This window comes from Ceratosolen solmsi, unplaced genomic scaffold, assembly GCF_000503995.2.
Source record: "Ceratosolen solmsi marchali unplaced genomic scaffold, CerSol_1.0 scaffold30, whole genome shotgun sequence".
Lineage (NCBI taxonomy): Eukaryota > Metazoa > Arthropoda > Insecta > Hymenoptera > Agaonidae > Ceratosolen > Ceratosolen solmsi.
The window spans coordinates 6,021,889-6,034,394 of NW_011948421.1; the positions used below are offsets into that span (position 1 = coordinate 6,021,889).

The 12,506-nt window shown below is 29.2% G+C and overlaps 1 protein-coding gene across 1 annotated transcript in view; it reads left to right on the forward strand.

Annotated features, from left to right (window-relative positions):
- The first annotated feature begins 1,730 nt into the window (after positions 1-1,730).
- The window catches only part of Eip93F (Ecdysone-induced protein 93F), a 57,290-nt gene continuing 46,514 nt past the window's right edge, over positions 1,731-12,506 (forward strand). The window contains exons 1-2 of the mRNA XM_011498616.1: positions 1,731-1,841; positions 4,281-4,463. Of these exons, the coding sequence (XP_011496918.1) occupies positions 4,370-4,463 (94 nt within the window). The 5' untranslated portion in view covers positions 1,731-1,841; positions 4,281-4,369. The remainder of the gene's footprint in view (positions 1,842-4,280; positions 4,464-12,506) is intronic.

Here is a 12,506-nt window from a genome sequence, read left to right on the forward strand (position 1 = left end):
TGATAAATGTAATAGATATCATTATAATAATCATTAACTTGTATAATATATTTTCATTGAAATATAATAAATGGAATTACATATATATATATATATATATATATATATATATATATATATATATACATACATAAAGAGGACGAGGTCAAGTAGAGATATTATAGAGATAAAGTAAATAAAAGATAAAATTTAGAAACATCTATGAAGCAATTAATTTAAATCGAATTTTATTTAATAGTATTTAATACGAAGCATTATTTATAAAATATAGTTAATTTATAAAGTTTAAACAGTAATTAGCCATCGAATATAAATAAATAATTTGAATATTTACTGTTCGTCAGTGAAATTCATCAGTGTATAAAAAATAATGGTTGAAAATAAATGTATCGAGCACCAGTATACATAAAAGTTTAAACTCAATGAACAAGCTTATAATTAAGCTTATAATAAAATACAAGCTTACACTTGTTTATTTTAAAGAAAAGAAGGAATGTAAATTTAATTCTTTTCGCATGTAATAAATGTGTCGAATGAATTATGTTTATTCTGGATTAAAGGACTTTTGAGCAAAATTTAAATTTAGATTTTTTTCTTTTCTTTTCGATAAAAGGCTGTAAAGAAGATGAGAAATACTCCAACTAATGCGATTCGTCATACCTCGAAAATCCATGCAAACGGGCTTTTCTCTTCTCTCCTGCGCTCCATTCGTGGTCAACTTGTTGCAGCGCGCGCCAACTCACGAATTGCCGCTACAGTATATAGTTGAGCTATGTATAATGCACCCACGAAATCGCATTTTCGAGTTGTAACCGATCAGGAGCCATTTAGCGTACAGTGGTTATGTTAATTTTGAGGATTAACAGCAATCGATATTTAATAGATAAAGTACATGACGCTTGTTTTGTTTCATGTATTGAACAAAAAAATAAACCCGTAGCTACAACATATGATTTATACGTTGTTTTTAGTTTTAAATATAATTCATATTTTTGAGAAAAAATATGAAAATATTATTTCATTTGTAACTTAAAATTATATATCATTGTACACTCTCCTTATACAATTTATTTACTTGTAGTTGCATACTAATACCAAAAAGAATATTATCTCGACTATTTAAATTTAATATTTTTTATATATGACTCATTAATTTTGTATTCTATTAACAACTGAAATTAATTTTACTATTATTAATGGTATCATTATTATTTCTATTATTTATAGTTAAATTATCGTTCCATTATTAGTTTAATATATGGAATTATTTGCACGTATATATTTATGGCTTCATTCACTCTCTTAATTATAAAATGCCAATCTCATATAATGATGAATATTAGCATTCATTATTGTATAGCTTATTTGTACATGTATTGTCACGTTTTTTGTTTTTTGTTTTGTTTTTTAAATAGTAATGCATATTCAATATAATAGATAAAGGCTACTTTTTTTTACTATCATTTCAATATTTCACAATATCAGGTTCCGTACAATATAGAATAGTCATCTCACAAACACTCTTATATACCTATGTTGAAAATAGTTTTTATTGGGTTTAACAACTACTTATTCTACAAGTAAATAATGCGTATAGTCCCTGTAGCCTATAGGCTAATAAAAATAATTGAGTTCTGTATAATAGACTTTGATAAAACTTGATCATTCACACTCAAAATCCTTTCGAGAGCTACTCAGAAACGTAGCTAACTTTCTGCTTGCAGGTGTCCACGAAACTTGAAGAAGCAAGGAAAAGCCGAGCATACGAGCTGGTTATACACAGGTTTCAGTAAATATCTTGAGGAGCTGCCTGTAGAGGACAGAGCACACGAACACTCGAGGTGAGTGTCTTTTGTTAACTAGATTGCATGTTTGCTCAGAAATTTATGGCTATACAAATGAGGGATTTAATAAGAGTCATACTGCCGTCGAAACTGAAGCTATGGATGCTTTGTCTCTGCTTTTGGTTCATTCGGAGTAGTATTTCAAACTGTTGTAGCATTTTTACAACTCGTTATTCAAATAAATTATAAGATAGAAGATTAAAATACCGTAAGTCTGTAGCTTTATTTTCAATTACCATATTTTCAAATCACTGGGTAATTTTTAACATGCTTTTCTCAAAATTAAATTAATTTTTCTCTGTTTGATGAAAACAATAACCTTCATATTTATGCTATTATTTATGACGACAAAACAAACATGCTTCAATCGATGATACAAAAGCATTGATTTCAAAACTCTTGCACTTTAAAATTTTTGAAATTACATAGTAAATTCAGTCAAATAAAAATCATAAATACTTTTATTATATATTTAAATATATATGCATTAATTATGAAAGAGCAAGTATTAAGTTAATTGAGTATATTTAATATATGTCAGAAATTTCAATCATAAATTTGTACCTTGGTTTTATCCAAGGTAAGACACGTTCATTTATTTTTTTATTAGAAATATTATTAGAAAACCAATAAATTAACATATTAATAAATTAATATTAAAAACAATAATTAAACATTCACACTGTATATTTGTTAAAAATTTTATGTAAAATAAATAATAATGGATTGTTTTTATTATAACTTCATGAAATTATATAATTAATAAAATATTTATTAAAAAAAAGTCTGCAAAATACCTAATTGCATCTAACCTGGTATTTTATTAAGGATTACTTTTTAAAAATTAATATTCGATGTTAATTTCAATACTAATATACATATAAATTATCAGTAAAATATAATATTAATATAGGATTATTATGAAATAATAACTTGTAAATGTTATAAAAATTAGATGTAAAATAATGCGATATTATAGATATAATTTATCATCTGAATTACATCTGATTAAAGGAGTACGTTGCTAAATTTAATTTGAAGTATTTTATTATGAAATAAATAAGACAATTTCTTTATGCTAAAAAATCAATATTATTAATATTATAACAAAATGTAGTGAAAAATGCGTATTACAAGCTTATAATGGTAGAAGATTAAAAGTTGAACAATGTTTATATGAAGATTTTAAATTTAGTCAAACTAACGATCTATACTTCATTATTTAATTTAAAATGCTGATATTAGTATATTTAATAAAAATAAAAATGAATAATTGTTAATATAAAACTTTGAAACAATTGAAATTAATTATAATTAACAAATGACAACAGAATATTACTAAAGTAGAGAACTTATAAACATTAATTAACAAAAAAAATAGAATCACTTATCTTTTATAAAAATTGTTCGTTTAATGTAACCACCTACATTTCTAATAATTTTTTTATTTTTTTTTCATAATTTGTATAAAATTTTACACTATGATGTATTAATTCATAAATAATTTGTATCTTTTATAATATGTCTGTATATATATATATATATATATATATATATATATATATATCTTCTATATCTTTTATAATATTGTAGATATCTTAATATAGTTTTACTTGAATTTTTACATACTGTAAAAAATATTATCGGTCTCTTGAAAAATAACAAGTTATTAATTTTATTCTTTTCTCTCTCTAGCCATTTAGTAATGCAATACTCCTGAATAATTTAATGAAAGAAGATATTTTAGATCAATATAATACTAAAATACAATTATACAAATGATGTCGATTTAAATGACATTTGTTTATGAGGAAATATTACGTACTTAAAATTAAATAAAAATTATAAGAATAAAATTACTATTCTTAAAATTAATGACAAACATATATTTTACACCAAAATTATTTAAAATCCATTCGTGAATACATTAAAGAAACTAATATCAATTCCATACAAAGTCCATAAAAAGTTCCATTAAATGCATTCTTTATCTGGCGAAACCGATGAAATATGCTTAACTTATTATTTTGTTCATAGGATGAATGCAGATTATGTACTTGTAATAGTAGATATTTATACAAATACGCCATTGTACCGGGTAATAATTCAGCACAACATTATATTTATAAAACTTTTGCGAATACAGTTAACATTCATAATAATGAATTGTTTCTATAAAAATATATAGTTTGGATGATGAGACGAGCACTATAAATTATATTTCACAATTGCAAAACAACGTAAAAATGTGTATATGAATTATTGTTGACAATTCATCAAGGCTTACCTCCAAGGCTTTGAACAAACTCTTGCAAGCATATTCACCTTTTAGACAATTTCTATACTATAAAGTGTCTGTATAGATGCAAGTTGTAGGTAGGCTGCAAGGGCTCACTATGCACCGTCTGATAACAGAAGAAAATCTGTGTGTTGCAGGTGGAGGCAGCGAGGGAAGCGAACGGGCAAATCCTTGACATCCAAGGCCGGCCTGGACGCATACACATCCCTAAGATGTGATTTCAAAAATGGCGGATTGCCCCTATGCCCGCTGCATACAGGAACGAAAACACATTCGCCGGGAACTTCTGCGATGGACAAAGAATATGGTCTTCGTAGTCGGTGAGTATCGTCGATTTTACCATCAATTGTCTGCTGCGATTCTCCTAATTATCTAGGTCAAATTTGCTCGTAAGTTATTTATCAATTATTGTTCACCAATTGTTTAAATTACGTATATATTTCTTCCACCGACAATGAATTCATTGAGAGTGATGCCACATTCATTTCCCGCATTGCGGCTGGTTTTCAATCGGCTTTTCCGGTCGCTATTTGCTCGATGCATCGATCGTTAGCAGAGATGATAATTTTATTTACTCGTGTCTTATAAAAATTTTCTATAACAATAACTTAATACAACTTACTAGAAACATTGTTAATGAATAGGTGCAATGAGAATCACTCACTCACCTTTGCTTCGCATAATAAGGTTTTATTATTTATTACCCACAGACTTTTTGTGGGTTAATTAATTAATCTTAAGTATATTGTCAAGATCTACTTCCTTTAAATAATAGCATTTGTCAGTTCAAAATCTGCATTAAAAAACATTTATATATAATTCGAATAATAGTAATAATAATAATAATAATAATAATAATAATAATCACGACTCATATTGCACAGTCTAACTACAGATAATAAGGACCCTATCAAAAAGCGTAGAGTAGGTATTTTGTTATGTTCATTAATAGTAATATTAACCATATAATTTGCGGTAATGGATCTATAATTAAAATACAATAAAAGTTTTATAACATTAACCGAGTTGAAATTCTACCGACTCGCGTATAAGAATCTCGTTAAGAGGTAATTGTGAAGAGGAGGCGCCAGGGCTGAGGCTGAGACTGGGCGGCGTTCTTAGCCTCGGACACAGCGTACAGAAATCTAGGTCATTCAATTCATTGCATTAGGTTCTTTTCATCCGCGGCAACTTCATGTCGGCGAGTTTCAGCGACTCTGGCTCGGTCGCGATGTTTTATTGATTTTTCTCGCTGCGTTCCTGGGCTCTCCTACACTGACTAACGTGTTTACAGTTCGTGCGAAAACCCTTTGTTTTGAGTGTTATCAAAATTCTCCTTAATTCGAGTATTTCATTTTTCAACTTGTATTATAGAAAAAGTTTTTATAAGAAAATGTTCATTATTTGAATTATAACTTCAAATTGGAGTAAAAGTAATTTTCTAATTATGCAATTTTTATCAAAGAAGCATATTTCGTAAATAAAAGTTGAGCTATTTGTTTTTTTATTTATTTAACTATCGTTTCAATAATAACCTACACCAAATTCTATAAATAACAATTTTTAAGCTGCTTTTTTATTTATAAAATATTCACAAGAGATTTATGTAGAATACGAAAGTTTAATGAAATTTTAAGTGATAACATTGAGTAAATATGTATGCCCTTATATATTTAACCATATTTCATCCCATAATTATAATATTAGTTGTGGGTGCGAATAATAATATTACACTCGAATTACATTTTAATACTTTTGGCAAAAAATATCGAAGTTCTCCATAATGCAAAACGTACCTTCACAAGTCATTATTTACGTCATATTACCAATAGGGTACAAATTATGAAACGATCGGGCTTTGAAATGAAAGCTTCATAGAGGGGCCGATAAAGCACATACGAGACTTTTCATAAGCATAGCAAAAGAGAGGGAAAGTAGGCACGTTTCCGACCTGTTGCCTACCACGAATCTCAGAAATAGAAAAGCCAAATCCTACCTATACTCTAATATACGTATTTATCGAAGCTATCAATCTTTTTTCTCCTCTTATTCACTTTTTCTAGATCTCTGCTCTTCCTGTCTATCTATATGTCTCTATCTTTTTTAGTCATTATATGTCTAATAAATAATAGTATGAGTTTAGACTAAAAGAAATGCAGCACCGCATTCTTCTTCAACTAATATTATTCATTATTATTATTATTATTCCAATTTTTACAACTATTGAAACTATACACTTTTATTTACCCTTATTTTACGTACTTATCTTTTTTCTGACATAAACAGCCAAGTGTTACGCAATAAAAAAGCTATTATGAAAACAATACCCAATTATTTTATTAATGATACACAATTTGTTTTTTCAAAAGTCTAATCAAATAATTTTTTATTCCAATTATTACCAGTGACTGAAGGATCACTGAAATTTAGAATTAAATTTTTCTTAAATTTTTCAAAGCATTTTATAAAAATTGGTTCTATATTTTATATAAACTTATTAATCCTATTAAGCTTGTTATTTCATAAGCATTCTTTTTATTTATTTATTATTCAATTTTTATAATTCAAATCTCGCATAATTCAAATCATGAAATTTCTATATATGATAATATAGAAAGAACAAAATAAAATCTTTTGAGAATGTTGAATACAAAATAATAATTTTAGTCAAATAAAAAGTAATAGTATAGCAATAGAATAACATTAAAATCATATCATAATTTTCATAAAATTTTTTAATCATATATTTTTAGAATATTTGTAACTTAAAATAATTTCAAATCCATTTTAAACGGAAATTGAGATTAAAATTATGAAGTTCGTGATTTCTTATATAAATACTAATATAAATGAGTAAAATCTGTTCTGAAATTTTAGTAAATATGTATTTTATTTAATGTAAATTTTAGCTATCATATTTAATCAAGTTGTTTGTATTAAAACCATATGAAATCAGGGAATCTTATGCCCAGCCCAATAAGTAATTATAAAAGGATAGAAAGATACAAGTATGGCTTCCACTCAACGATTTTTCTTGAGCCAAATACCGTCATCAGCAGCGGAAACAATTGAAAAATAAGAAAAGGAAAGAGAATGTTAGCATTTTATCCCCGAGTAGAATATAAAGCGTCAGTACCGAAGAACGCAAAAACAATTACGACGCACAACATAATGCTCGATCGAGGGAGGGACAAAGAAAGAGAGAGGCAAGTTCATAAATGCACACATATATTTTAGTGCGACAAGCACATATGTGAGTAAGCGGGCACTTCTTGCGTAAAGATCCTGGCTGAAACAATGACCTCGGACGCACAAAAGGAACCGATGGTGTTTCGGTCCAAGAGTCGGGCACCATGAGCTATAAAAGGTCTTCTATGCACTCCCCACTATGTCATATATTGCACAATATGAATTCCCTACTTCTTTCTCACTTTCTTCCTCTTTTTCTCTCCCATCCATTCTCCCTCTTTCTCTCATTATTTCAATTTTTTGAACGCACGTTGAATATATAGGGAAGATGGATTTTTCATATGAGTTAAAAAGTTAAGTCAAAATAAAAAACGATTGTACGTGTATGTTTTCTTTACTTCTTTCATATAAATTTCTGTAAATTTCACTCTCATATACTCCCCCCTCTGACTCTCTCTCTCTCTCTCTCTGCCTCTCTGCTACTGTTTGTCTGTTTCTCACCCCTCTCTCTTTCCAGCTATCTCTATCTCTCTTTTTTACTTGTGTGAAAGATTAAATCTTGATAACATATATGTAACATCTGGGGTCAGTAGCATTTTTCTTGCTCGCATTTGCATGACTGAACGACAAACGACAGTTCATCCAATTTCAATAATAATCATAAGTATGCATATATTTCCAAAAAAAAATCTATTCCATGATTTTTATCTTCTTTCAACCCTCTCTCTGTCTCTCTCTCAGATACAGGCTTCCTCTCAAAGTATATTTCTGTACTTTACTCTCTTTTTTTTCTATTTATCCATATATATTGAACAAGAAGTAACGTTTTTACTATTTATCCATTGGTATTGAATGAATAGTCACACTACCAGTGCTAAAGAATTCTTCATATGTGCAAAATAATTGACAAAATAATTTATTTATATGTTTGTAGTAAAAAACATGAAACATTTCGCATATAAAAAGTTTTATTCTTTTTAGGAAAATTTGTCACCGATTTGCATTCTATTAAATAACTCAGTTTTAATATATTTATTATTTAGATTGCCATTATATTAAAATTCTTAATGTAGATCATTTTACTGTTATAACATATTTATTATTATAATGTTACGGAAGGTATAAAATATACTATTGTTTAATAAAGAAGAAATTATAAATACATGTTTGATTTGATATTACTTTTACAAATATCTATGTATTTATTTACAATTTTCCAATATTAATATTTCATATTAACTAGATAAAATTGTTGCATAATAAATATTTATTTAAGAATATTATGATATATTTATTAAAAAATCGATTATAACATATTTTTATTATAAATGATATCTTAAAAATATATAAATATTAATATGATGGTAAATACTTTAATCAGTACTGAATCGCCATTTCAGGTACCAGTTTTACATTCTATTTGTATTTCGATAATTTTTAAATTTTAAACTTGAATCTTAGATTTTTTATATTATTAAATTGACTGTATGCCTATGAAATTTTTTTTCAAAGCTAATTTTTTAAATCCATCTAATAAACTTTAATAAAACAAAAAATAGTTCATTTTTTGATATAACAAGAAAAATTACTATTATTGAACACTGTTCAATAAGAACTTAAAAATATAATACAGAATAGGTCTGTTATTATTCTATATTATAGCGTAAAGAAATAAATTATTCATTATATTATTAAAACAAAACCACAAAAATAATTGTAACTCATACAATAAAAAATGTTACAATTATTTCTTTATCTTGAAATTAAATTGATATTCATAATTACCATAATTTAGATAATCTAGTTTATATGTTATCGGCTTCAGTATATGTATAAAGTTAAAAACTAAGTTTATGACTAGATGTTAATATTGAAAACATTAAATAATGAATTTAAAGATTTTGTTGTACTGAAAAGAAAGTTGCACGGTTGTCGAAGAATTCTATCAAAGATGTATAAAATTATTTATTATCAATCAATTTGAACTCTTGCTATTCCGTAGATATTACAAATGTTACTGCGTGGTAAATATTGTGCTAACTACTGTTTCGAGTTTTACCAATTATCAAAGATTTTCTTGTTGTTACGTTATTTGGTATCAAATCCGTATTCAACCCTTAAAATAGCAAACATACAACCTTATACATAAATCTCCTCCATAGTCATTTATCGATCGCAAGTACAAAATTCTCGAAATGCAGAAAAAAAGGCGAGGACTTGTAGAATAATTATGCATATACTCATTCATAGAGGATTTGCTTCTGATTTCACTTCATTTTCTCATATTTCCCGTCCTTATTTCCAAGTCATTCCTCTCTCGTTTTTTTGAAGAGCAACAGCGTAGTAACACCTTACGCCGTTTGTCAAAATTTCGCGAGAAGTCTCAATGTATATTTATGTGCTTATATATGCTGGAAGAGCAAAAGAAAAAATCGGTGGCAAAGCCAGTAGGAGAAGCTCACAAGTATCCCACTCGGTCTCCTGCCTTCACCCGCACACGCCTTGTCGAGACTTACCCCCTTATAGCTAACGCCGTTCCGTCGTCACCGTGGTCGTAGTCGTGCATTTCCCCTCTGCTGTTCTAGTCGTTCTCGCCGCTTTTGTTTCCCCTTGATGGCTTCGCGCTTCAACCTCTCCTCTTTCCTTTTTGCCCTTTCCTCTCGTACTTTCTTTCTCTCGCTACCTCCTTCCTCAATCCCTCTTTTGCTCCATTATTCTCCCCTCCCCTCTCGCTATATCTATCTATCTAGCTAGCTAGCTAGCTAGCTATCTATCTATCAGCTAACTATCTATCTACTTATCTATCTAGCTATCTATCTCTGTCTCCTTGTAGCATTTTTTCACTTTTCATCCTTCTTCTCGCGTAAATTTTTCATGCCCTACAATGTATTCTTAATGCCTGTAGGTACATTCTAAAAATTCATTATAAGAAAGAGTACGAGAAAGTAAATCTTTGCATATGCATGGAAAATAAGAAAAATAATTGAATGCATTTAAAAAAAGTGAAATGGAAAGAACCAACTTACAATTTTATAAAAATTGGAGTAGATTTTGAAATAGCATTTATGCGTGTTATAAAGCTCTTACTTTTAAAATTAAACATTTGACGAAGATAAATAATAATCGCAAAATGATAAATAGTTTATTTAAAATTAAAAACAATTTTGTTAACATAATTGGAGATGAGAATGATATTTTTATTATAGTATTTTAAAATAAAATGGACATTAAAAAAACTAATTATTTAATGCAATATTTTAATTTACTCTAATATTTTATACCTAATCATTTACAATCTTAATCAAAACTAAGTATGTAAGTTAGATGAATGACGAAATAATGAATAGAAATATAAGTTAATAATTATAATGAAATTTAATTTGGTCGTAAACTTAACAAAAAATAGAAAATTTTTTTAATTTTTGAGGAAAAAAATACATCAGACTTTCACGGATAATTTTAAACACTTGTAGACTTTACTATGGCTAAGCATAAGAACGTGTATGAACGAAAGAAAGAGATTGAGAGGGAGGGAGGGAATGAGAGTGCAATGGGAGATATAAAAAAGAGGGAATCGAGGCTCAGACGAGAAAGCTCGCGCGGACGCTTGTTTGTTTATGTATTGGAGGATGTTTGCGCGCGTCTGTGCAGACGTGTGAGTGCAATAGCTGGTAACGCTACCTGCACCTTGACCACAGACAACCGTATGCAACGTCGTGTCGTTGCGTCGTCGTTGTCGTCGTCATCCCCCCTTCCCACCCCAATACCGCGTCCGAAAGCCTCCTTTTATTCATCTTATAGCGAGGCTGGTTTCCCCTGCGCTCGGTTTTCCGCCCCTTCAGTCCTTCCCTCCAATTTTATTCTTCCCACCCGTGTGGTGCCCCTCTCGCGCGTGTCTTTGGCCTCTCCTGGGTCACTACGAGTCTGTATACTTTATCTTTTTCTATATATCGACGTTTTCCTCTTCTTCTGTACACCCTGCTATACCACCCCTCGAACCACCCGCTGCTCCTTCTTTGCTGCTTCTTTCTCTTTTTTCTTCCGTACTCGCTCCGTCTCTGTCCATTAATTTCCTTTGCCTACTCTCTGCCCCTTTTGCCCTCATCGTTTCTCCGCCAGGCCGCTAAACCCCTTCCCCCGCGTACTACGACCTTTTTTATGCCGTATAGTCTTTATTACGCTGTACGTCGTAACGTTTTCGTTCCATGGCACCGAGAGACAGAGGGCTCGGGGGTAGTTTTTCCTTGGCACTCGAGAATTTTCGTAACGTGCAAGTCGTGGAAACTTTTGCAAAGAGTGTAAAAGATATTTAAAAAAATGTGGCCATTATAAAGATTTTCTTTTTTTGTAATAAAATCTCTATTTGTTTCGTTTTTTATTGTCGTTTTTTATTTTTTAAAAAAAATCTTGGTTTTTCATACTAAGGCTCGATTTTAATATTCTTTAGACTTATACAATACCTGAAATAAAATAATTTTGTTAAATTTTATACTTCATCGTATTATGTCCAACCTTTAGTTATAATAACAAAATTGAATGAAAGTAAAATTCTTGATTGTACTATTATACTATTCATAATTATTAGTTATAATATTATTTATATACATACTATATACAACATACTATTTGTTCTTTTACTAATTATTCAATATAAAAATACATACTTACATATATATACGTATAAGGATAAAGCACAGTAAAACATGTTTTAAAAAATTACTTAACCAAATCTAAGCTTCACAGTCAATACTACCAACAACAGCATCGTTATGCACAAATCTTTAGTATTAAGTAATTGAAAAATATAGTAATCGCGCTAAAATAATTTTCCACTTCTGTATAAACCAAATAACACTATCGATTCTATCCGTTCGTAAATTGAAGAAGCGGCTAATCTTCACTTGTTAAAATAAAAAATGTAGACCCAACCCTTTGCCTCACTTTCACCGATGTTCTACCACTCTTCGTGTCGGGAGTTCATTCTCTCCCTACTTCCTCTTTTACTAGTCTAGCGTTCTTCCCCTTCTAGACATTTTTCTCCCTATCTGTCTATCCTTTTACCTCTCTTTCTCCCTCTCCCTCCCTCCCTATCTCTCTCACACTCTCTCACTCTCTCTCTCTCTCTCTCTCTCTCTCTCTCTCTCTCTCTCTCTCTCTCTCCACACGTCGCTCGC